This window comes from Amblyraja radiata, chromosome 1 (assembly GCF_010909765.2).
Source record: "Amblyraja radiata isolate CabotCenter1 chromosome 1, sAmbRad1.1.pri, whole genome shotgun sequence".
NCBI classification, from domain to species: Eukaryota; Metazoa; Chordata; class Chondrichthyes; order Rajiformes; family Rajidae; genus Amblyraja; species Amblyraja radiata.
In genome coordinates, this window is record NC_045956.1 from 177,592,660 (window position 1) to 177,619,965 (window position 27,306).

General features: G+C 46.5%; 1 protein-coding gene across 1 annotated transcript in view; it reads left to right on the top strand.

Moving 5' to 3' along the window:
* slc4a11 (solute carrier family 4 member 11) overlaps positions 1-26,899 on the top strand; it is a 133,719-nt gene extending 106,820 nt beyond the window's left edge. The window contains 10 exon segments of the mRNA XM_033035592.1: positions 1,024-1,131; positions 1,134-1,155; positions 3,999-4,072; positions 6,367-6,547; positions 7,772-7,878; positions 8,920-9,088; positions 12,915-13,088; positions 19,342-19,537; positions 22,574-22,743; positions 25,443-26,899. Of these exon segments, the coding sequence (XP_032891483.1) occupies positions 1,024-1,131; positions 1,134-1,155; positions 3,999-4,072; positions 6,367-6,547; positions 7,772-7,878; positions 8,920-9,088; positions 12,915-13,088; positions 19,342-19,537; positions 22,574-22,743; positions 25,443-25,506 (1,265 nt within the window). The 3' untranslated portion in view covers positions 25,507-26,899.
* Positions 26,900-27,306: the final 407 nt, after the last annotated feature.

The window sequence follows — 27,306 nt, forward strand, 5'->3', positions numbered from 1 at the left end:
TCGGCAAGTCAGGCTACATCCTGGAAAGGGATGGGCCAATGACATTTGGTTGCCAGGACCCTTACTAAAGTCCACATCGAGAAAGCAGGAACTGCAGGTGCTAGTTTACAAAAATAAAACACAGAGACACTCAATGGGTCAGGCAGCATCTCTGGAGGATAGATTTGAAGAAGGGTCCTTAACCCGAAACGTTACCCATCCATGTCTTCGTTAGAGGCTGTCTGACGGCCAAAGTTACTCCATCACTTTGTGTTTTTTTTTCCATTTTTAACAACGCCTACCGCCCTGCCTTCAACAATCTTCTTGGTCACCTGCCAAACTAGAATGACCAAGAAAGCACACCAACGACTCTTCTTCCTTAGAAGGCTTTGGAAGTTCGGCATGTCCCCTACAACTCTCACCAACTTCTACAGATGCGCCGTAGAAAGCATTTTATCAGGATGCATCGCAGCTTGGTTTGGAAATAGGTCCATCCAAGACCGCAAGAAATTTCAGTTAACTGTGGACGCAGACCAGACCATCACACAAACCAACCTCCTTTCAATGGACTTCATTTACACTTCATGCTGCCTCGGCAAGGCCAGCAGCATAATCAAGGACAAGTCGCACCCTGGCCACTCCCTCTTCTCCCCCTCTCCCATCAGGGAAAATATGTGTGTGAAAACGCACACCTTCAGATTCAGGGATAACTTCAGATTATCAGATAACTGAATCATCCTACCACCAACCAGAGAGCAGTCCTGAACTCCTATCTACCTCATTGGAGACCCTCGGACTATCTTTGATCGGACTTTGCTGGCTTTACCTTGCACTAAACGTTATTCCTTTATTATTTATGACCTATACACTGTGGACGGCTCGATTGTAATCATGTGTTGTCTTTCCGCTGACTGGATAGCGCGCAGCAAATGCTTTTCACTGTACCTCGGTACATGTGACAATAAACTAAACTGAACTGGGAATTGACATTCCAATTGTTTCTCTCGCTTTCAACATTCTGTGACATTTTGTTTCTCATTCCAGTAATCCAGGGCATCTGTGACGACTACAACCTGAATTTCTTTGCTTTTTATGGGTGCGTTGGCTTGTGGAATAGTTTCTTTTGTGTCCTCTACGGTGTTGGTAACATAAGTCATTGAAGAAGTTTTTCAAAAGGTAAGTGCAGTACGCAAGTGTTCATAATTATTCATCTAATCCCCCCCCCCCCCCCACCACCACCACCCCCCCCCCCCCCCCCCCCCCCCCCCCCCACCTTGTTCATATCGATATCGGTAGGGTAGGAAATCGGTAGGTGCGGCACGGAGATGCCGTGGTAGAGTTGCTGCCTCACAGCGCCAGAGACCCAGGTTCGATCCTGACTACGGGTGCTGTCTGTACGGAGTTTGTACGTTCTCTCCACGACCTGCTTGGGGTTTTCTCCGTGATCTCTGGTTTCCTCCCACACTCCAAAGACGTGCAGGTTTGTAGAATGATTGGCTTGTTATAATTGTAAATTGTCCCCAGTGTGTGTAGGATAGTGTTAGTGTATGGGGATCGCTGGTCAGCATGGATACGGTGGGCCGAAGGGCCTGTTCCCATGCTGTATCCTTAAACTAAAATAAACTATATTTTACGATAAACTATATAAAAAATATTGCTTCTTGGTAGACCAGGGAACGTGATTCCATGTTGCTTTATTTGTCACATGTGTAACTGCGGTGAAATTCCTGTTGCGTATGTTACACATACGGGCGCCGCCATGTTTTGCCGCCATTATTCAAAGTCCGGTCAGCCCGCGCGCTCGATGTACTTGAGCATTTCCCACCGACTTCTCCTCTCCTCTCCTCGCCCGGCCATCTTTGTGTCTCGGGGGGGGGGGGCGCCTCCTGTAGCCGACCTTGAAGGCGCTGGAGGCATCACCCCGGTTCACCCTCCTACTGGCCCTCACTCCTCACATCCCGACGCCTCCAGCACCCTCCCGGTTATGCCAACCGGAAAGGGACAGGTTGATGTCTTGCTTCCTTCAAAGGGAGTTGTCCAACCTTGCTCACTTAAAAAAAAAAAAAAAAAAAGTTCTATTTAGCTTACTGCCTCTCAGTTCAACTGCAGAAGTGTATTGTCCTCTGCTTTTATTTAAACAGTTCACTGGCCCACCAGCCTGCATCACCAGTAGTGTTTGCCCTTCTGATCTGCTGTTACCCTTCCTACATATCACAGTGACACAGCTGGTGGAGCCTCTGCCTCACACCGTCAGAGAAATGGGTTCAATCCTGACCTCAGCGGGACTTGTTAATAATAATAATAATAAATTTTATTTAATGGGCGCCTTTCATACATCTCAAGGACACCTTACATAGTAATCGAAATAAAACATATAATCGGAATAAAACAAGTAATTAAAGACATCACAGTGACACAAATTAAAAACAGAATTCAATCCAAAAACAGAAAATCAAAAACACAGTGTGAAAAGAGAGCAGCGGCAGCCAAAGCGCGCCAGCGTCCACTCTCTCTTCACGGCAGCCATCTTGGACACAGACCTACAGGACTACAATTAGACAAAAAAATCATCCCCCCACAGTGGATAGCACTGTGGAGGAAGGCACAATGTCAAATCCCCACCCCATGTTCACCCCAAAGTCAGGCCTATTGAGGCCACCGCAATTGCCTCTACGGAGGCCCGATGTCCCTGGCCGTTCTCACCGGGTGGTGTTGCCCCGGCGTCGGGAGAGTCCTTTCGGCGGCTGGGCCACTTGGAACGGCCGCTTCCTGGTTGGAGACCGCGGCTGCCGAAGCCGACAAGGCCGTGCCGGTTTGGAGCTCCCAGGCTCCCGATGACAAAGTCGGCGCCCGCTCTCCGCACTGCCGCCTTGCCGCCTCTACGCACGCCGTCTCTCCGCTCCGCAAACCCGCAGCCCGGAGATGTTGCTCTCGGCGGTCCAGCTCGCCAGAGCTCCAGCGCGGCGACCCAGGCAAGGCATCGCCCGCTCCGCTCCGCTCCGCTCCAGCGCTCCAATGCTGTGCCGCCACCCAGGCCGAGGTGCTGGGTGGTTCCCGCCAAGAAACGGCGCTCCAAGCCCGCTGGTAGGCCACGAGGACGGGTCGACGGGCAGCCCGGAAAAAAGGCTGCCACACCGACCAGGTAGGGACCTATAAATAAAGTAACACCTACCCCCCCACATTAAAAGACCATATCCCCTACAAACAAAAAAACAGGACTCACTAAAAACTAAAAAAAAAACGAATTTAAGACGGACGGCTGCTGGCTAGCAGCCGTTCACCAAGATGGCTCCTCCTCCTCCATTGTTGGCTATCTGTGCGGAGTTTGCACGTTCTCCCTGTGATGCGTGGGTGCATCCAGTCCTCTGGGTGATCCAGTTTACTCCCACATCCCAAATGCGGCGGGTTTGTAGATTAATTGGCCTCTGTAAATTGCCGCGTATGTGAAGGTAGTGGATTGGGATAATATACAACTAGGGTATATATGGGTATCAAAACGAGGAACTGCAGATGCTGGCTTACAAAAAAAAGTGCTGGAGTAACTCAGCGGGTCAGGCAGCATCCCTGGGTAAGATGGATAGGTCATGATTCGGGTTGGGACCCTTCTTCAGCGTCAGAGTCTCAGAGTGTGAAGAAGGGTCCCGACTCGAGACGTCACCTATCCATGTTCTCCAGAGATGCTGCCTGACCCGCTGAGTTACTCGAGCACTTTGTGTCCTTTAATGCGAATGGGTGATCAGTGGTTGGCATCGACTCGGTGGGCCGAAGGGCCTGTTTCCATGCCCTATCTCCAAACGAAACGAAACCAAGCAAAACTGTTGTTTAATACCATGTCCTGGTCTGTTGGCTGAAATGCCATCGATGTAATATCATCGCCTCGTTGCTATTTTAAGGAGGGTACAAATACAATTTTTATCATCATCCTTCGATCTTTCTCTTTGAAAATGCTTAGTGTGTGTGTATGTGGCTGCTTCAAGTCTTTCAACTATTACTCATTTGTTACTCAATCCCCTCTGCAGGTCAACGGACGAGATTCTCGCCGTCTTCATATCCGTCGCATTTGTGGTGGACGCATGTAAAGGTTTGGCCAAAAGTGAGTGTGAAACTGGTGGCGCAAGTGTTACTTATTTATTTTCCTTCCTTCCCAGTTCAGTTTAGTTTATTGTCACGTGCACTGAGGTACAGTGAAAAGCTTTTTTGTTGCGCGCTATCCAGTCAGCAGAAAGACAATCCACCATTACAATCGAGCCATTGATAAGGGAATAACATTTAGTGCAAAGTAAAACTAGCAAAGTCCAATTAAGGATAGTCCAAAGGGTCACCAAAGGGGTAGATAGTAGTTCAGCACTCCTCTTTGGTTGTGGTAGGATGATTCAGTTGCCTGAATCCCCTCCCCTGCACCGTCGACCAGAGATCACCCTTTAACTCTATCCTGCACACTAGGGACAATTTGCAATTTACAGAAGCCAATTAACCTACAAACCTGTACGTCTTTGGAATGAGGGAGGAAACCGGAGAAAACCCACCGGGTCATGGGGAGAACATACAAACTCCGTACAGACAGCACCCCGTAGTCAAGATTGAACCCAGGTCTCTGGTGCTGTAAGGTAGCAACTCTACTGCTGCGCCACAGTGCCATCCAATATAATGTTAATTTATACTTTAGAGATACAGTGCAGAAACGTGCCCTTTAAGCACTAAGTCCGTGCCGACCAGCGAGCACCTCATACACTAGCTCTATCCTGCACACTAGGGATAATTTGCAATTTACAGAAGCCAGTTGACCTACAAACCTGCACGTCTTTGGAGTTTGGGAGAAAATCGGAGAAAACCCACGCAGGTCACAGGGAGACGTACAAACTCCGTACAGACAGCACCCGTAGTCAGGATCGAACCCAGGTCTCTAGCACTGTGAGGCAGCATTCTTCCACCGCTCCACCGTGCTGCCCGATGTAATGTTAATGCCAGGCAGTGAATTGCCAGCCAACCAATATCTGCAGAATATTGTTACCCCCTACCTTTGGTACTCGCTGTTTCACTTAAAGCTTAAACCCCCCGACTGGCGTCTCTCTAATATTGGCTCCCAATTCATCATCATCGGCGGTTACTTGAAATGAGTATGACTGTCCTCTCATGGAGGACGCCTGTGCGTGACTTTGTTTAACGCGGGGAGACTGGTGCACAGACAGCCACCACACGGTCCTTAACAGAACTGGGCCAGGATCCAGTGGCATGGAGTCTAAGATGACCTTTTCTGCTGCAGTTCAGGATTGCTCTCTCGTTGGTGGTAGGACGGGTCAGTTGCCTGATAACAGCCGGGAAGAAACTGTCCCTGAATCTGGAGGTGTGCGTTTTCACACTTCTATACCTTGTGCCCGATGGGAGAGGGGAGAAGAGGGAGTGGCCAGGGTGAGACTGGTCCTTGAATATGCTGCTGGCCTTGCCGAGGCAGCGTGAAGTTTACATGGAGTCAGTGGAAGGGAGGTTGGTTAGTGTGATCCTCTGGGCTGAGAGGATATTGAAGTTTAGTTTAGAGATACAGCACGGAAACAGGCCCTTCGGCCCACCGAGTCCATGTCGACCTGCGATCCCTGCACACTAACACTATCCTACACACATTAGGGACAATTTACATTAATGCCAAGCCAATTAACCTACAAACCTGTACGTCTTTGGAGTGTGGGAAGAAACCAAATTTCTCGGAGAAAACCCACACAGGTCACGGGGAGAACGTACAAACTCTGTACCGATAACACCCGTAGTCAGGATCGAACCTGGGACCATGCCGTTGCAAGCGCTGTAAGGCAGCAACTCTACTGCTGCGCCATCGTGTCACACTGGTTTCTGGGATGTCAGGACTTTCATATGAAGAAAGACTGGATAGACTTGGCTTGTACTCGCTAGAATTTAGAAAATTGAGGGGGATCTTATAGAAACTTACAAAATTCTTAAGGGGTTGGACAGGCTAGATGCAGGAAGATTGTTCCCGATGTTGGGGAAGTCCAGAACAAGGGGTCACAGTTTAAGGATAAAGGGGAAATCTTTTAGGACCGAGATGAGAAAAACATTTTTTACACAGTGAGTGGTGAATCTCTGGAATTCTCTGCCACAGAATGTAGTTGAGGCCAGTTCATTGGCTATATTTAAGAGGGAGTTAGATGTGGCCCTTGTGGCTAAAGGGATCAGGGGGTATGGAGAGAAGGCAGGTACAGGATACTGAGTTGGATGATCAGCCATGATCATATTGAATGGTGGTGCAGGCTCGAAGGGCCGAATGGCCTACTCCTGCACCTATTTTCTATGTCTATATTTTCTATGTGCATGTGCGGAGTTGTTGAATCTTTAGAGTGAAACTTATGGTATTGTTTTTATCTTTTTGTTCCTCAGTTTTTCAGGATTATTACTTCTGCCCCATAATCCCAGGGGGTGGCGAGTTTAACACCAGCCAATCAATCAATGCTACAGAGGATGGTGCTCACCCGTGTGGTCGCGACAGTGCTGTCCTCAGTCTTGTCTTGATGCTTGGTACTCTGTGGCTGGGATACACCTTGTTCCAGTTCAAAAAAAGGTAAACACTATCGGGAAAAGGACGAATTGCAAACTGCGGGAGGAACTCAGCGGGTCCTAAGTGATAGGAGCAGTCACGGTGGGGCAGCGGTAGAGTTGCTGCCTTACGGCGAATGCAGCGCCGGGGACCCGGGTTCGATCCCGACTACGGGTGCTGTCTGTACGGAGTTTGTATGTTCTCCCCGTGACCTGCCTGGGTTTTCTCCGAGATCTTCGGTTTCCTCCCACACTCCAAAGACAGGTTAACTGGCTTGGTAGATGCAAAATTTGTCCCCAGTGGGTGTAGGATAGTGTTAATGTGCAGGGATCTAAACAAATATTAAACTAAAAATTCGGCCCATCGGCCCGCGGGAGAAGAACAAAGGGAAGAAATAAATCCATCACAGTGAGGAGGTTTTGGAAATTCACAGTGATGGATGTTTATGTAAACTGTGTTCAGTGTGGGTCTTGGGTTTTTTTTGTAATGTAAAAAACTGTAGAAATGAAATTTCGTTCAAACCAAGGTTTGAATGACAATAAATAGCATTCCATCCATGGCTGATCTATCTTTCCCTCTCAACCCCATTCTCCTGCCTTCTCCTCATAACCTCTGACACCCGTACTATTCAAAAACCTATCAGCCTCTGCCTTAAAATAATCCAAGTCTTAGCCTCCACAACCTTCTGTAGCAATAATTTCCACAGATTTGCCACAGTCTGACTAAAGAAATTCCTCCTCATCTCCTTCCTAAAGGAACGTCCTTTTATTCTGAGCTCTCTAGTCCTAGATTCTCCCGCTAATGGAAACATCCTCTCCACATCCACACTATCCATAGACCATAGAACAGTACTGCACAGGGTGGTGCAGTGGTAGAGTTGCTGCCTTACAACGACCCGTCATCAATCCTGACTACGGGTGCTGTATGTATGGTGTTTGTTTGTTCTCCCCGTGACCTACGTGGGTTTTCTCCAAGATCCTTGGTTTCCTCCCACATTCAAAGACATACAAGCTAGAAACCAAAGTTCTCGGAGAAAACCCACGCAGGTCACAGGGAGAACGTACAAACCCCGTACAGACAGCACCCGTAGTCAGGATCGAACCCGGGTCTCTGGTGCTGTAAGGCAGCAACTCTACCACAGCACCACCGTGCCGAAGATTTCTTGATTTTATTTTTAGGAAAGTAGGAATATCTGTTTATTTAATTTCATTCAGAGATGCTTTTCTTAATGTTTTGTTTCCCTTACAGCCCCTTTCTACATGCCCGGGTCCGTGAAACCCTGTCTGATTGTGCCTTGCCAATATCGGTGCTGTTCTTTTCATTTGTAGGATCCTACCTTTTTAGAGATATCAAGAGTACGTTCGTTCATTTTACTTCCTCAAATTTTCTGTGTTGTTTTTCGCTTTGCTGTGGGGTTGATCATAAGGTCATAAGTGATAGGAGGCGGAATTAGGCCATTCGGCCCATCAAGTCTACTCCGCCATTCTATCATGGCTGATCTATCTCTCCCTCCTAACCCCATTCTTCTCCCCAGAACCTCTGACACCCGTACTTAAGAATAAGGGGTAAGCCATTTAGAACGGAGATGAGGAAACACTTTTTCACACAGAGAGTTGTGAGTGTGGAATTCTCAGCCTCAGAGGGTGGTGGGACCAAAAGAGCTACCCCACCCCCTCTGCCCACCTTTCTGTCTTTCCGATATGACGTATAACCGTGAATATTCAGCTCCCAGCACCGATCCTCTTGCAGCCACGTCTCCATAATGCCTACAACATCATACCTGCCAATTTCCAACTGTGCTACAAGTTTGTTCCGTATGCCCCTGTCCCACTTAGCAAACCTGAACGGAAACCTCTGGAGACTTTGCGCCCCACCCAAGGTTTCCGTGCGGTTCCCGGAGGTTGCAAGTGGTTGCCGGAGGTTGCAGGTAGTGGAAGCAGGTAGGGAGACTGACAAAGACCTCCGGGAACCGCACGGAAACCTTGGGTGGGGCGCAAAGCCTCCAGAGGTTTCCGTTCAGGTTTGCTAAGTGGGACAGGGGCATAATGTTATGCGCATTCAAATATAATACCTTCGGTGTTGATCACCCCTCCTCCACAACCATCGTGATTTTACCCGACCTTGCTCTCTTCTCCCTTTATCAACTTTCTGTCCTGTTATTTCTGGAGAATTCCTGGACCTTTCCTGCACTCTCTTTCCCGTTAACTCCACGCCTATGCTTCCACGTTGTTGACTCCCTCCCCCCAGTATTCCTCAGCGGCTCTACAGAACTCTTAAAGGGTAAAGAATCGTCAAACATGTTGCTCGCAGACGGCAAAGTTGCTTATTTAACTGTGTTGATGCTGGGTTATGTTCCACTCCTAACGCTTTCTGTTGGTGTTATTTCTTTCTTTCAGTTGCCCCATTTAGTTATAATCCGAATCAGAACCTGTTCAATCTGGCTCCGTTTCACGTGCTCTCCATCGGGGCGATATTTGGCGGCATGGGCCTGGGCTTCCTTCTCTCCATGCTCTTCTATTTGGAACAGAACATTGTCATGTCCTTAACAAATGCCCCTCAGCACAGGTGAGGTGTTAAAATGACCAAACTTCCATCGTAAATCTGCAGTGATGCCTGTGTTGTCGTTCCTGAAGGACAACTTACGTAAGACCTTGTGTAGGCAAGCAGATGAATGGTTTGATCTCATGGAGTCATACAGCACGGAAACAGGCCCTTCGGCCCCACACATCATGCCGACCATGATGCCCCATCTACACTATTCCTATTGCGTGTGTTCATTGGTTCTGGGAGCAGAATTAGACCATCAAGTCTACTCCACCATTCAATCATGGCTGATTTATCTTTCCCTCTCAAGCCCATTCTCCTGCTTTAGACCCATAATCCCTGACAACCGTACTAATCAAGAATCTGTCAATCTCTGCCTTAAAAATATCCATTGACTTGGCCTCCACAGCCTTCTGTGGTAAAGAATTACACAGATCACCACCCTCTGGGTAAATCAATTCCTTCTCATCTTTCTAAAACTATGTCCTTTTATTCTGAGGCTGTGGCCTCTGGTCCTAGACTCTCCCACTAATGAAAACATCCTCTCCACATCCACTCTATCCAGGCCTTTCACTATTCGGTATGTTTCAATGAGCTCTCCCCTCATCCTAAATTCCAGCGAGTACAGGCCCAGTGCTGCCAAATACTTGGCCCATACCTCGCTAAACTGTTCCTATCCATATGCCCGTCCAAATGTCTAAATGCTGTTATAGTACCTGCCTCAACTACCTCCTCTGCCATTCGTTCCATATGCCCACCACACTCTGAGTGAACAATTTGCCCCTTGGGTTTTTATAAACCTTGCCCCTCGCACCTTAAATCTGTGTCCTCAGGTTATTAATCTCCCTAACCTGGGTAAAAGTCTCTGAGCATTTGCCCCATCTATTCCCCATGATTTTATATATATACCTGTATGTATGTATGTGTGTGTGTGTGTGTGTGTGTGTGTGTATATCTATCTATCTATCTATCTATCTATCTATCTATCTATCTATCTATCTATCTATCTATCTATCTATCACCTGTATATATACCTCATATATTCTCATATACTTGTTATATATACCTGTATCTTCCTGTACCTGTAAAAAGGCTGCCAGCAAGGACCCACATCATCCTGGCCACACACTCATCTCCCCGCTGCCTTCGGGTAGAAGGTATAGGAGCCTGAAATCTGCAACATCCAGATTCAGGAACAGCTTCTTCCCCACAGCCAGCAAGCTATTAAACACAACTTCAAACAAACTATGAACTATAACAACCTATTGCACTTTATCTGTTTACTGATGTGTGTATATATATATATATATCATATGGTATATGGACACACTGATCTGATCTGTATTTATATTCTGTTGTGCAGCAGCAATACAATAATTTCATTGTCCTATCTCGGACACATGACAATAAACTCTCTTGACTTGAAGATCACCCCTCTTTCGCTTAGGTAGTTTACACCCCAGCGATATGAACATTGACTTCTCTAACTTCAGATAGCCCTTGCTTTCTCTCTCCATCCCCTTCCCCTTCCCAGTTCTCCCACTACTTACATTCTATCATTGTTCCCCCCCCCTCCCCCCTTCCTCTGACATCAGGCTGAAGAAGGGTCTCGACCCAAAACGTTGCCCATTCCTTCTCTCCAGAGATTCTGCCTCACCCGCTGAGTTACTCCAGCATTTTGTGTCTACCTAAGATCACCCCTCAATCTCCTGTGCTCTAGGTATTAAGGTCCCAGCCTGCCCAATCTCTCCCTATAGTTCAGGTCTTTGTGTCCTAGCAACATCCTTGTAAATATCTGTACTCTTCCCAGCTTAATAAAAACATAGAAACTTAGAAATAGGTGCAGGAGTAGGCCATTCGGCCCTTTGAGCCTGCACCGCCATTCAATATGATCATGGCTGATCATCCAACTCAGCATCCTGTACCTGCCTTCTCTCTATACCCCCTGATCCCTTTAGCCACAGGGGCCACATCTAACTCCCTCTTAAATATAGCCAATGAACTGACCTCAACTACCTTCTGTGGCAGAGAATTCCACAGATTCACCACTCTCTGTGTGAAAAATGTTTTTCTCATCTCGGTCCTAAAAGACTTCCCCCTTATCTTTAAACTGTAACCCCTTGTTCTGGACTTCCCCAACATCGGGAACAATCTTCCTGCATCTAGCCTGTCCAACCCCTTAAGAATTTTATACGTTTCTATAAGATCCCCCCTCAATCTTCTAAACTCTAGCGAGTACAAGCCAAGTCTATTCAGTCTTTCTTCATATGAAAGTCCTGACATCTCAGGAATCAGTCTGGTGAACCTTCTCTGCACTCCCTCTATGGCAAGAATGTCTTTCCTCAGATTAGGAGACCAATACTCCAGGTGTGGTCTCACCAAGACCCTGTACAACTGCAGTAGAACCTCCCTGCTCCTATACTCAAATCCTTTTGCTATGAATGCTAACATACCATTCGCTTTATTCACTGCCTGCTGCACCTGCATGTCTACTATCAATGACTGGTGTACCATGACACCCAGGTCTCGTTGCATCTCCCCTTTTCCTAATCTGCCACCATTCAGATATAAGTCTACTTTCCTATTTTTGCCACCAAAGTGGATAACCTCACATTTATCCACATTATACTGCATCTGCCATGCATCTGCCCACTCACCCATCCTTCCTAATGACATCCTTCCTATAATAGCGTGACCAAAACTGAATGCAGTGCTCCAGATGCGGCATCACCAATATCTTGTACAACTGTAACTTTACCTCCCAACTTCTATACCCAATACCCCAAATGATGAAGGCCAATGTACCAAAAGACTACATGTCCCAAAATACAATGAAAATACTGTTCATGATTACAACCAAGCTTTCACAGTGTACAGATACAGGATAAAGGGTGTATCATTTAGTGCAAGTCTATTTCTTGGTTGAAGATTTGGTGGCGATCTGTTTGTTTTATTTAGTTAACGTATGCCTTCATGCATTTCACTAATCTTTGGTTCCATCTTGACCACTGGATACAAAGCAGCTTACTTCAGCAAGAAGGTTAATGCTTTTGAAGAAGATACCAAGGAGATTTAGAAAGATGATACTGAAAAGATGTAGTTGTGGTTATGAGGAGGGAGGCATGGATAGAATGGAAGTGGAGAGGATGTTTCCACTAGTGGGAGAGTCTAGGACGAGAGGTCATAGCCTCAGAATAAAAGGATGTACCTTTAGAAAGATCATAAATAAGATCATGTGAAAGGAGTAGAATTAGGCCATTCGGCCCATCAAGTCTACTCCGTCATTCGATCATGGCTGATCTATCTCTCCCTCCTAACCCCATTCTCCTGCCTTCTCCCCATAACCTCTGAAACCCGTACTAATCAGGAATCTATCTATCTCTGCCTTAAAAATATCCACTGACTTGGCCTCCACAGCCTTCTGTGACAATGAATCCCACAGATTCACCACCCTCTGACTAAAGAAATGTCTCCTAATGTCCTTCCTAAAAGAACAAAAGATGAAGAGGACGTTCTTTATTAAGTGGGTGGTGAATCTGTGGAATTCCTTGCCACGGACATCTGCGGAGACCAAGTCAATGGATATTTTTAAGGCGCTGATTGACAGATTCTTATTTAGTAAAGGTGTCTGGGGTTATGAGGCGAAGGCAGAAGAATGAGGCTGAGAGGAAAAGATAGATCAGCCATGATTGAATTGCAGAGTAGGCTTGATGGGCCGAATGACCTAATAAAACTCCTAGAACTAATGAACATGAATTAAAGAGTTTATGCCTCTTTGCTACCTTTAAATTGGAAGTCAACTAACCACTCTAACCACTAACCACTTCCTCGAATGATTTCCTTGCAGACTAAGGAAAGGCACAGGCTATCACTGGGACATCTTCCTTGTGGGCATTATCAACATCGTGCTGTCCATCTTTGGCCTGCCGTGGGTGCATTCGGCCTTCCCCCATTCTCCCTTGCACGTCCGAGCCCTGGCCTTCGTGGAGCAGAGGGTGGAGAATGGTCATCTCTACGAGACGTAAGTTGACAACCAATCCATTTCTGCTGTGTCTGAGTTGCTGCTTTTTAAATTATTATTTAGCTTTCAAGGCTGCCTTAACATAGAACATAGAAGAGTACAGCATAGGAACGGGCCATTCGGCCCACATGCTTGTGCCCAGCATGATGCCAAGGTAAACTGATCTCATCTGCCTGCACATTCATAAATGATGGGAGCAGAATTAGGCCATTCGGCTCATCGTCTACTCTGCCATTCAATCATGGCTGATCCATCTCTCCCTCTTAATCCCATTCTCCTGCCTTCTCTCCATAACCCCTGACGGCCTTACTATCTATCTCTGCCTTAAAAATATCCACTGACTTGGCCACCACAGCCTTCTGTGGCAAAGAATTCCACAGATTCACCACCCTCTGACTAAAGAATTTTCGCCTCATCTCCTTCCTAAAGGAATGTCCTTTAATTCTGAGGCTGTGACCATATCACATGATCCATTTCACTCTATTCCCTGCACTTCCATGTGCCTGTGCAAAAGCCTCCTAAAGACCTCTACCGTATCAGCCTCCACCACCACCCCTGTCAATTTGTTCCAGGCCCCCACCATCTGTGTAAAAAAAAAAGTGCCCATCTCCATTACTCCGCACATCTCCATTAAACTTCCCCCTCTCACATTATAGCGATGTCATCTAGTGTTGGACGTTTCCACCCTGGGAAAAAGTTTCTGACTGTCTATCCTATCCTACCCTATCTATGCATAGTCATAGAGTCATACAGCGCAAAAACAGGCCCTTCGGCCCAACTTGGCCATGCCGCCCAACATGCCCCATCTACACTAGTCTATGACTCTGTGACTGGCCCCACCTGCCTGCTTATGGCCCATAATCTATGCCTCTCATATTTTTTATGTAGCTACATCGTCAACCCTCAACCTCCAAACTGCAAATGCAGCAAAATACAAAGTGCTGGGATAATTTTGAAGAAGGGTCCCGATCCGAAACATCGTTTATCCATTCTAACCGCAGGTGCTTCCTGACCCACTGAGTTACTCCAGCACTTTGTTTTGTTGCTCAATAACTGGGGGGCATGAATAAATGTTATTTGGACTAGTTTAGTTTAGTGATACAGTGCGGAGACAGGCCCTTCGGCCCACTGAGTCTGCACCGACCAGCAATCCCCGCACACTAACACTATCCTACACACACTGGGGACAATTTTACAGTTATATCAAGCTAATTAACCTAGAAACCCGTACGTCTTTGGAGTTTGGGAGGTAACCGGAGATTCCGGACAAAACCCACACAGCTCACGGGGAGAAACTACAAATTGGGTTTCAACACCACTGGCCTGGGTTTGAGCACCTAAGTTACAGAGAAAGGTTGAACGAGATAGGTCTTTATTCTTTGGAGCGCAGAAGGTTAAGGGGGGACTTGATAGAGGTCTTTAAAATGATGAGAGGGATAGACAGAGTTGACGTGGATAAGCTTTTTCCACTGAGAGTAGGGAAGATTCAAACAAGAGGACATGATTTGAGAATTAAGGGACAAAAGTTTAGGGGTAGCATGAGGGGGAACATTTTTACTCAGAGAGTGGTAGCTGTGTGGAATGAGCTTCCAGTGGAAGTGGTGGAGGCAGGTTCGGTTTTATCATTTAAAAATAAATTGGATAGGTAAATGGATGGGAAAGGAATGGAGGGTTATGGTCTGAGTGCAGGTAGATGGGACTAGGTGAGAGAGTGTTCAGCACGGACTTGAAGGGCCGAGATGGCCTGTTTCCGTGCTGTAATTGTTATATGGTTATATAGACAGCACATATGGACCAAACCCATATCTCTGGCACTGTAAGGCAGCAACTCTACCGCTAGGCCACCGGTTACTTGTTTATGAAGTTTATGAATGAATAAGTTTATTGGCCAAGTATTCACATACAAGGAATTTGCCTTGGTGCTCCACCTGCAAGTGACAACAAAACATACAATGACAGTTAGGAATGACAAATAAAACATTAAACATTAATAATAAAACATTATCGATTAAACATGTGAATTAAATAATATACCAGAGGCTACATATTTTTGGTTATTGAGTAGAGCTACCGCTCATGGGGAAAAAAGCTGTATTTTGTCTGGCTGGGGCAGCTTGGTGAAATGAAATGAAATTATGAAAATGTGGTGGCACCTGGTGGTCGGCCACGGGCAGAGCGAACCCTCGGCTCTGGAGGAAGGAGTCAGGTGTCTCGGTGTGGGTGGCGCAGGTCACGGGGTTGACCCATAGGGGTATGTAAGGTCGGGCAACATTTGAGGAGTAGGGAGCTGTATCTTACAGATTAAAACATATCTCAAGCACACAACTTGTGTCCATTTAGTTTATAGCTGGACTCCAGCGAGTGCCCGCTATAAAATGTTGTTTGTTTGCACCCAATTATTAGTTGGGGTGTGAAAGGCTGGATGGAGGCAGAAACCCTGGTCGCCGATCGTGGCAGAGAGGTGTCCAGTACGGAAATAGGCCCTTCATCCCATCTTGCCCATACCACGTTGGCATTCTGGGAATTTCCTGCATTTAGCCCACAGCTCTCTAAATACTTCCTATCCACATCTCTGTCCAAATGTCTTTTGAAAATCGTAGTTGTATTTGCCTCTGCAGCCTCCTCTGGCAACTCTTTACAGATACAGACTGCCCTCCAAGTGAAAAAGTTGTCATTGAGGCCAGTCTTAAAACTTGCCTCTTACCTTGCCATCTATGCCCTATAATTTTAGAATTCTCCCACCCTGGAGAGAAAGTCAAGTCAAGTCACTTTTATTTCTATAGCACATTTAAAAAGCATCTCTCGTTGACCAAAGTGCTTCACATTGGTGGAGGTACTAACATTATACAACATTGGTTCATAGATTAAGTACATACATAAACACATACATATAGCCCTCCCTCAGAGGACGTCAAAAAAGGCTTGAGAGTAAAGATGAGTTTTAAGTCTCGATTTAAAAGAGTCGATGGAGGGGGCAGTTCTGATGGGAAGGGGGATGCTGTTCCACAGTCTAGGAGCTGCAACCGCAAAGGCGCGATCGACCCTGAGCTTATGCCTAGACCGCGGGATGTTCAGTAACCCCAAGTCGGCCGATCTGAGGGACCTGGAGGTGGTGTGGTGGGTAAGCAGACTTTTGCTGTAGGTGGGGGCAAGCACGTTAAGGGCTTTGTAAACATAAAGAAGGATCTTGAAATTTATTCGGAACCGCACAGGGAGCCAGTGGAGAGAGGCCAGGATCGGGGGGATGTGATCCCTTTTTCGGGTGCCCGTCAGGAGTCTCGCTGCGGCGTTTTGGACCAATTGCAGGCGGAACAGGGAAGATGGGCTGATGCCAGTGTATAGGGAGTTACAGTAATCGAGGCGGGTGGAGAGGAATGTGTGGATGATCTTTTCGAGGTCATAAGACTGGAGGAATTGTTTTATTTTAGCTATCGTCCGTAGCTGGAAGAAGCTAGCTTTTACCACGGCATTGACTTGTTTGTCAAATTTGAATGCTGAGACAAATATCACGCCAAATTTTTGACGTGAGTGTGAGTACATCTCAACAAGTCACTCCTTTACACCTTCTACATGCCAAAGAAAGAAATCCCTTCGTACCCAATACCACACTATAACTCATAAGCCAATAAGCCCAGGTAAACATCCTGGTGAATATTTCTAGCAGAGGTTTGTGTCTGGACTCTTGCACTTCCTGAACAGGAGGTGGCAGCAGAGATTGACAAATGGAACTCGATGCATTTGAAGGAAACTTTCTAGGATTCCAGGAAAAGGATAGGGAATTTGGACAACCAGTGCTGCCGTAATGATTTATGAATAGGGGTCTCGACCTGGAGTGTCACCCATCCATATTCTCCAGAGATGCTGCATGACCTGCTGAGTTACTCCAGCACTGTGTCCTATATTGATTTGTCAAATGCCTTTCAATCCCTTTATCGGCGAAGAGATTCTTCAGTTCAGTTTAGTTTATCGTCACATGGACAGAGGTACAGTGTTTTGTTGCGTGCTATCCAGTCAGTAGAAAGAGAATACAGAATTCCAGAACAAGGGTCACAGTTTAAGGATAAGGGGGAAGTCTTTTAGGACCGAGATGAGAAAAACATTTTTCACACAAAGAGTGGTGAATCTCTGGAATTCTCTGCCACAGAAGGTAGTTGAGGCCAGTTCATTGGCTATATTTAAGAGGGAGTTAGATGTGGCCCTTGTGGCTAAAGGGATCAGGGGGTATGGAGAGAAGGCAGGTACAGGATACTGAGTTGGATGATCAGCCATGATCATATTGAATGGCGGTGCAGGCTCGAAGGGATTCAATATGATCATGGCTGATCATCCAACTCAGTGCACCTAATTTCTATGTTTCTATGATTAATATCGAGCCATTTACAGTGTATAGATACGTGATAAGGGAGTAACGTTTAGTGCAAGGTAAAGCCAGTAAAGTCCGATCATGGATAGTCCGAGGTTTACCAAAGAGGTTGTGGAAGGATGATTCAGTTGCCTGGTAACAGCTGGGAAGAAACTGTCCCTTAATCTGGAAACTCTGGTGGGATGCAGATGATTGTTTTAAACTGTATTGGTTGGGAATGGGCCCCTCCCTGTTTAATCAATCGGAGGGAATGGACAGACAACGTTTCAACCTCTCCTCACCTGGATCCACCTATCACTCGCTAGTTCTTACCCCCACTCCTTCCCCTCGCCTCTTTTTACCAGCTAACCCCCAATACTCCCATCAATCCTCATCAGAACCTATCCATGTTCTTCAGAGATGCTGCCTGACCTGCTGAGTGAGTCCAGTTTGTTGTGCTCTGCTCAAGATTCCAACATCTGCAGCCTCTTGAGGCTCTGGAGTTTTAGCAATTACCTGGATTTCATTTTCAAAGCCGGTAGTAATCTTGGAGAAACAAGGAGAGATACCGAATGATGCAGTAACTCGGCAGGTCAGGCAACATCTTTGGAGAACATGGATCAATCTGGAGGTATGCGCTTTCACATTTCTCCCATCAAACAAGAGGCACTGAAGTATGAAAATGCACGACTCCAGCACTAGGGATAATTACTTCCCAGCTGTTATCAGGCAACTGAATCATCTTATCACCAACTAGAGTATGGTCCTGACCTACCATCTACTTCATTGGAGACCCTTGGATTACATTTAATCAGACTTTATCTTGCACTAAATAATTTGCCCTTTCTCCTGTGTATCTACACTGTGGAAGGTTTGATCATAATCATGTACGCGTGAGAAGGAACTGCAGATGCTGGTTTATACCAGTGATAAATACAGAGTGCTGGAGTAACTCAGTCGGTCAGGCTGTATCTCTGGAGAAAACGAATTTGTGACGTTTCACATCATAACCCTCTTCAGACTGTAAACGTGTATAGCATGATTCATAGAAACATAGAAACATAGAAAGTAGGTGCAGGAGTAGGCCATTCGGCCCTTCGAGCCTGCACCGCCATTCAATATGATCATGGCTGATCATCCAACTCAGTATCCTGTACCTGCCTTCTCTCCATGCCCCCTGATCCCTTTAGCCACAAGGGCCACATCTAACTCCCTCTTAAATATAGCAATTCCTTCTTAAATATAGCGGCTATACATGTACAGGTGATTATACAGCACTCACCAAAAAGCTTTGCATTGTGGTGTGACACAATAATAATAATAATGGTGGAGCAGCTGTAGGTAGAGTTGCTGCCTTCACCAAACAAAACTACACTACACACACTACACTAAACTATGAACTAAATAAACAACGGCAGCAATTTTCTTTATCCAAAATCATTTTACTTTCTCTGAATGGGTTATGGGGGGGGGTGGGGGGGGGGGGGGGGGGGGGGGGGGGGGGGTTATGGGGAGGAGGCAGGAGAATAGAGTTAAGGGCCTGTCCCACTTTCACAACCTAATTCACGACCTCTGCCGCGTTTGCCCTTGACTCATACTCGCAGCATGGTCGTCACGAGGTCGTAGGAGATCATAGGTAGGTCGTGATGCTAGTCGTAGGTACTCGTGGCATCAAGTAGGTCGGGGAGTTTTTTTCAACATGATGGAAAATGTCCACGAGTTAAAAAAGGTTGTGAATTAGGTCGTGAAAGTGGGATGCCCTTTAGGAGGGAGAGATAGATCAGCCATGATTGAATGGTCGGAGTAGACGTGATGGGCCGAATGGCCTAATTCTGCTCCTATCTCTTACGATCTCATGACTTGAAAGGTGCTTGTTAACCTCTTGTGTACTTTCCTCCTTTTGCAACTCAGGATAGTGCGAGTGAGGGAGACGCGTGTGTCTGCCCTCGTGGCCCACATACTGGTGGGCATCTCGCTTCTCATGCTACCCGTCCCCCTTCAGTGGATTCCAAAACCCGTCTTGTACGGCCTCTTCCTCTACGTCTCCGTCACATCCATCGATGGGTGCCAGTTCTTTGAAAGACTGGCTCTTCTCTTCACAGAACAGGTAAAGGCCCTCGGCAGGATCAAGGACCGGTCTCACCCCGGCCACTCCCTCTTCCCTGGTTTTTGATGTCCCCTTCATGCTGATCCGAAGCTCAGGATGGGGGCATGGATAGGGTGGAGTGGAGTGGGTGTGTCCACTCATCGGTGAGAATCTAGGACCAGAGGCCACAGAATAAAAGGACGTACCCTTGGAAAGATATGGAGGAATTTCTTTAGTCAGACAGTGGTGAATCTGTGCAATTCATTGCCACAGAGGGCTGTGGAGGCCAAGTCTATTTTTAAGGCAGAGATTGATGGATTCTTGATTAGTACGGGTGTCAGGGGTTATGGGGAGAAGGCAGCTTTTTTTTCCTCTCTCCCACCCAAGGTTTCAAAGGTCTTTTATTGTCACATGTACCAATTAAGGTACAGTGATATGCGAATTACGAAACAGCCATACGGGAAAAAAAGCAACAAGGCACACAACTACATAAAGGTTAACATAAACATCCACCACAGCTGATTCCCCATGTTCCTCACTGTGATGGAAGGCAAAAAAGTCCATCCGTTAGGGCGATCGAAGCTCCCACAGCCGGCGGTCGAAGCCCCCGCGTCGGTGCAATTAAAACTCACGCCGCTTGGAGTTCCCGAAGTCGGTCTCTGACCAGAGACCGCGAGCTCCGTGATGTTAAGTCCGCAAGCACCCATGGTGGAGCTCTCAAAATCGGTCTCCAGCAAAGGCCGCCAACTCCTCGATGTTAGGCTGCAGTGCAAACGGCGATACGATACGGGAAAAAATCGCATCTCCGTCGAGGTAAGAGGTTAGAAAAATCTCCCCACCCCCCCACATAAAATAGCTCCCACCTCACAGACCGGTGATCCCTGCACAGTAGCATTATCCTACACACTAGGGACAATTACTGAAGAAGCCAATTAATCTACAAACCCGTACGTCTTGTGTGGGAGGAAACCTGAGCACCCGGAGAAAACCCACACGGTCACGGGGAGAACGAACAAACTCATTACAGACAGCACCCGTTGTCAGGATCGAACCCGGGTCTCTGGCGCTGTAAGGCAGCAACTCTACCGCTGCGCCACAGATGCGGCCTGACCTGCAGAGTTCCTGCAGCTTTTTATTTTTTGGTCGCAGTATCAGCATCTGCAGTTTGTTGTCCACTATGAAGTTTTGAAGCAGGTCCTGGTGCAAATGGCTCCCAACGTTAATGCGCCTGGCAGCGTCGTGGTTACGTAGCAGCAATAGTCATCATAACATGGTGGTGCAGCAGTAATGTTGCTGCCTTTCAATGCCAGAGACCCTGGTTTGATGATTGGATCCAAGATGGCGCCCAACCCAGGCGCCACAGAAGTGGATCGACAATTACGCATTATAATCGCTCCACTCTTTTTATTCTCTACTCCAACAGCATAAAAATGTCATGTCAATCCCTTTATCATGTATCTGCACACTGCGGAAGTCTTGATTGTAATCATGTATTGTCTTTTCGTTGACTGATTAGCGTGCAAAAAAAGGTTTTCATAGTACCTCGATACACGTGACAATTAACTAACGACTAATCTTGACTATGTGTGCTGGCTGTACGCTGTTTGGACATTCTCCCCGTGACCGCGTGGTTTTCCCCGGGTGCTCCGGTTTTCTCCCACACTCAAAAGATGTACAGGTTTGCAGGTTAATTGACTTTGGTTTTTTTTTTTTTTACTCGTAAATTGTCCCTAGTGTGTAGGATAGCGCTAGTGTACGGGGATCGCTGGTCGGCACTGGTGGGCCACAGGGCCTATTTCCTCGCTGTATCTCTAAACTGAACTACACGAAACATCCTTGACAAATTATCCTGTATTCAATTCCCAGCAGAGTCATTTTAAACTCAGTTAATTGAGTGAATCTGGAATAAAAAGCTAGGATCAATACTCAGCAATCAAGATGCTATTGGATTGGTGTGAAAACCAATTCAGTTCACGCATCAAAAAGCAAAAAGTACTCCAGCTGGAAAGGGTACAGATAAGATTTACGAGCATGTTGCCAGGACTATAGGGTCTGAGCTATAGGGACAGGTTGAGTAGGCTGGGTCACTATTTCTTGCAGCGCAGGGGTCATCTTATAGAGGTGTATAAAATCATGAGTGGAATAGATCGGGTAGATGCACAGTCTCTTGCCCAGAGTAGGGAAATCGAGGACCAGAGGACATAGGTTTAAAGTGAAGGGGAAAAGATTTATCAGGAATCTGAAGGATAACGTGTGTGTATGGAACAAGCTGCCAGAGGAGGTAGTTGAGGCTGGGACTATCCCAACGTTTAAGAAACAGTTAGACAGGTACATGGATTGGACAGGTTTGGAGGGATATGGACCAAAGGCGGGCAGGTGGGACCAGTGTAGCTGGGACTTGTTGGCTGGTGTGGGCAAGTTGGGCCGAAGGGCCTGTTTCCACACTGCATCACTCTGACCCGATGACTCTACTGAATGCTGAAATGTGAAATGAGAGGCACAAATTCTGGGGATATTCATCAGGTCAGGCAGCATCCATGGAGGGAGAAAGCCTCAATGTTTTATGGTGAAGACATTTAATCAGCTCGAATCGTCGTCCCAAAATGTTGTCTTTCCATTTCCACCACACACGTTGCCTGACCTGCTGAGTTCCTCCAGCATTTTGGCTATTTTAGTTTAGTTTAGTTTAAAGACACAGGCCCTTCATCCCACCGAGTCCGCACCGACCAGCGATTCCCACACACTAACACTATGCTACACACACCAGGGACAATTTATCTTTATACCAAACTAATTATCGTACAAACGTCTTTGGAGTGTTGGAGGAAACTGAAAACCCCGGAGAAAACCTATGCAGGTTATGGGGAGAACATGCAAATGGCGTACAGACAGCGTCTGTAGTCGGGATCGAACCCGGATCTCCGGTGCCGCAAGGCAGCAACTCTACCACTGTGTCACCGTGCGCCGTTTAGTTTAGTTTAGAGATCCTGCGTAACTACTGGTCTTCAATTTCTGAATGGTGATCGGATTGTTTTATTTGTTTGCATTCTGGTCTAGACCTCCTATCCCCCCACGCACTACATCAGGAGGGTCCCACAGAGGAAGATCCATTTCTTCACTGGAATCCAGTTGGTTGAGGTCGCCATCCTCTGCGGCTTTGGAATGGCCCCACTTCCGTACTTTAAGATGGTCTTCCCACCCATAATGCTGGCGATGGTCCCCATCAGGTTAGTGTTTTCATAAGATGCAGGGGAAAAGGTTTAATATGAATCCGAGGGGTAACTTTTTCACACAAAGTTGTGGTGAGTGTATGGAACGAGCTGCCAGAGGAGGTAATGGAGGCAGGGACTCAGAGGCAGAGCTATGAGAATGCAGGGTGACTTGGACAGGTTGGGGGAGTGGGCAGTTGCATGGCAGATGAAGTTTAATGCGGATAAATGTGAGATTATCCACTTTGGTAGCAAAAACAGAAAGGCAGATTACTATCTAAATAACGTCAAGTTTGGAAAAGTGGAAGTACAACAGGATCTTGGGGTCCTTGTTCATCCGTCTATGAAAGTAAGCATGCAGGTACAGCAGGCAGTGAAGAAAGCGAATGGCAAGTTGGCCTTTATAACAAGAGGAATCGAATATATGAGCATAGAGGTCATTCTGCAGCTGTACAGAGCCCTAGTGAGACCACAAGGAGTATTGTGTGCAGTTTTGGTCCCCTAATTTGAGGAAGGACATTCTTGCTATTGAGGGAGTGCAGCGTAGGTTTACAAGGTTAAATCCCGGGATGGCGGGACTGTCATATGCTGAGAGAATAGAGCAGCTGGGCTTGTACACTCTGGAGTTTAGAAGGATGAGAGGGCATCTCATTGAAACATAAGATTGTTAAGGGCTTGGACGCGCTAGAGGCAGGAAACATGTTCCCGATGTTGGGAGAGTCCAGAACCAGAGACCCAGCGCAAATTGGAGGAACAACACCTCCTATTTCGCTTGGGAAATTTACACCCCAGTGGTATGAATATTGGATTCTCTAATTTTAAGTAACTTCATCTCATGCTCTCCTCCCTTCCACCCTCCTTGCCCCCTTCCTCCTCCTGAATCGTTTTACTAGTTCTACAGTTCCTCACATTGTTTCTCTTGAGATCACACCTTCCCGAGCCAACAATGGGCCTACCAAGTACAGCCTGAGGTCATTTGTGGCTGGCCCTCATTAGTCCAGGTCTTTTTTTGCCTCCAGCTCTTCACCTCTCTCACCCCCTACTTTCAGTCTGATGAAACGTCCCGACTTGAAACGGCATTTGTATCCTGAGATGCTGTCTGACCTGCTGAGTTATTCCAACACTTCATGTCTATGGTATAAACCAGCATCTGCAGTTCTATTATTTCACAGTTTCATAAATTCATAAGTCACAGGAGCAGAATTAGGCCATTCGGTCCATCAAGTACACCGTTCAATCATGGCTGATCTATCTACCCCTTTCAACCCCATTCCCCTGCCTTCTCCCCATAACCCCTGACACCCTTACAAATCAAGAATCCAGCAATCTCCACCTTAAAAATATCAAATGACTAGGAATGTTACAAAATTTTGAGATTTTAAAAATCTAGTCTGCAATTTATCCCATCAGATAAAGCATAAAATGAAGTTTAATTTGACATCTAATTCACTTTCATATCTTCAGTATTACAAAAGTTATGGCCATTTTCATACTCGGAAATTAGCATCTTGTTCCCTATTGCTTTTCCATTGACTTAACACAAAAGCTGTGATCGTGGACAGTGAAATGGCCATAACTTTATTAAAAATTAAGAGAACTGAAAGTATTTTTCAGTTCTCTTAATAGATTGAAGCATTCTGAAACAAATATGAAACAATTTTACTTGGATGACCTGAAATTAAAGTATATAATTAGTTAGTTACCTAATTGTAGCTAATTACAAAATTCAATTACTAGATCTAAACATCTATCCATTTCTTAAGAAAAAATTAACATTTTTAAATAGCCTAAGTGTCAAAATAACATTCACACAAGAATTCACAATATAACATGATTTTTAAATCTCATTGTCATGAATTTATAGGCCAAATGGAAGGGATTTAGTGTTTAATTCCCGTAAATTAATAGCCATTTTAATCATCTTGCGAGTGGGATTTTGTGGAACACGATCGATTCGAACGTTGCGATTGCGGTGAATTTAAACCCCATATCGGCAGGAAAAACACTGCCGGTTCGTATGGGGTCTAAATCACCTTTTTGCAACGTGAAATTTTGGATTAAGGTAATCCTAAGAAGCACTTTTATATGTAAAATAAACGGCTTACCTTTAGCTGTCCCATACGTTAAATCCGTCCCGGTTATCGGCGTTGACGGGATTAGAAGCGGTTTTTATTTTACTCCAGCGCTGAAATTGTTCCGCGATTAAAAAAAAAATTCACAGAACGGCAGTCGGAACAATTCTTCAGCATTAGCTAGCAGCCCGAGAAAATATATCCAGGACAGGCAGGAGAAAAAATGCATTTTTAAACCCCGCCCCCCCCCCCCCCTCAAAGGCGCCAAAGTTGCGCACACGGCCAGTGGCAGAACTGCAGCGCCGCTGAAGGTAAGTTTTGTAACATACCTAAAATGACTTGGCCTCCACATCCTTCTGTTGCAATGAATTCACAGATTCACCACCCTCTGACTCAAGACATTTCTCTTCATCACCTTTCTAAAGGTGCATCCTTTCATTCTGAGGCTGTGGCCTTTGGTCCTAGACTCTCCCACTAGTAGACATGTCCACTCCCATTCTACTCTATCCAGCTTCCTGTCCTCATCCACGCTCCCCATTTTGAGCTGAACCCAATACTCTGTGCACTTGGGGGTCCTCAATAGAAGATTGACTAAGCGTAACTGTGCGCAGAAGCCTCACCTTTCCGCCCTCTCCCTCTGCACAGGTGCCTCCTTCTACCCAAGATCATCGAAGCCAAGTATTTGGACGCGATGGACGCAGAGCATTAAAGGACAGCGGTGGTCGGGGCGCTGAGCCCGGGTGCTTGGGATAATGGGATGTGCCTGGAGGAAGTGTCTTTGTATGTTTGCTGCTTATGTTGAACGACCAGCTTGAAGTGTTCGGGCATTGAATGAAGAAAGTGACTGGCCTGGATTGCCACCCATCTGTTACTGAAGGAAAGCTCGCACCCCAACGGCCTTCACTTTTCATTATTTGCGCGCTGCATTTTATTTTATGCATCTCTTCCGAGGAGGTGGCACTACGGAGAGAGGGGGCTGATTGTTTGCGGAAGTACCGTTGAGCACTTTGCCAAAGTTTTCCTGATAAACCCCCCCCCCCCCTCCCCCTTTACTCCCCCACTTCCACCTTACCATCCCTTCACACCCATCCACAGGAGATATAGGACTGATTGATTTGATTTGCTTTGATTCCGTTTGTAACCTTCAGATAGACGAGGGGGGGGGGGGCGGTTTCTGAGATGGTGGATAACGGTTGTCCCCACCCCTATCGGCAGAGTAACGGATACGTGCGCTACTCAGGTCCCTTATAGTGGTGTTGGTCTCTCCTCAACTTCACCACCAGCAACCTAACGAGGAAGGGTCTCGACCTGAAACGCCACCTGTTCCTTCTCCCCAGGGATGCTGTCAGATGCACTGAGTTACTCCAGCTTGTTGTGTCTATCTGAGATTTCGCCCCTCTGCAGACTTTGTTACCTCCACTGGCACCTCACTGCTCAATGAGGGCAGCTAATGTGCGGGCCTTCACTTCCATGGTTGTGAATGAATTCTGACGCTGAATGCATTGGTTGTGATGGTTTTTCGGGGAGTGCTTGGTAGCCAAGATGGTAGCCAGGGCTAATGAGCCATCCCGGAAGAAGACTTCGTCCCACTGCTCAACGAGGAAGCTTCCTTGCCCAGTTCCTGATGGAAGATGCAGACCAGACCATGAAGATGCTGACCCCCCTCTCCACTGCCCGCGCACCAGCACATTTATACTGTATACATGTCCTCCGTTACAATCAAGTTGTAAACAGGTTGTAAATGAAGAAAGGCACCAAACTGCTGGAGTAACTCCGTGGGTCAGGCAGCAACTCTAGTGAACATGAGGCATTCAGAACATACAGCATCCAAAACGTCACCTATCCATGTTCTCCAGAGACGCTGCCTGACCTGCTGAGTTACTCCAGCACTTTGTGTCTTCTTTGGATTAACCAGCATCTGCAGTTCCTTGCATCTGTAAATGTCAACAGTTTATTTCTACCACAGTGCCAGAACCCAAAGCCAATCTGATAACTGTAATATATCGCAATCATATTGATCATTGGTTTCTTGTTTAATGTCTGATTGATATTGGCATTGGTGAAACGGAGAAATTAAAATTCTGGATGTGTTTTCTAAAGTATTCATTTTGGTTTTTTTTTATTCCCTCCAATTGGAATGGGGTAACACAAGGGGAGTTTGTGATGAAGAGTTTATTTGGTGTACTGTGTTCAGTTTTGGTCACCCAGCTATAGGAAGGATGTCATTAAGATGGAAGGGGTGCAGAGAAGATTAACGAGGATGGTGATTGGACCCGAGGGCCTGAGCTCTAGGGGAGGTTGACCAGTCTAGGACTTTATTCCTTGGAGCGCAGGAGGCTGAGGGCTGATCTTACAGAGGAGTACCAAATCATGAGTGGAAAGGATATTTCCACTTGTGGGAGAGTCCAGGACCAGAGAACATAGCCTCAGAATAAAAGTACATACCTTTAGAAACATAGAAAATAGATGCAGGAGGAGGCCATTCGGCCCTTCGAGCCAGCGCCGTCAT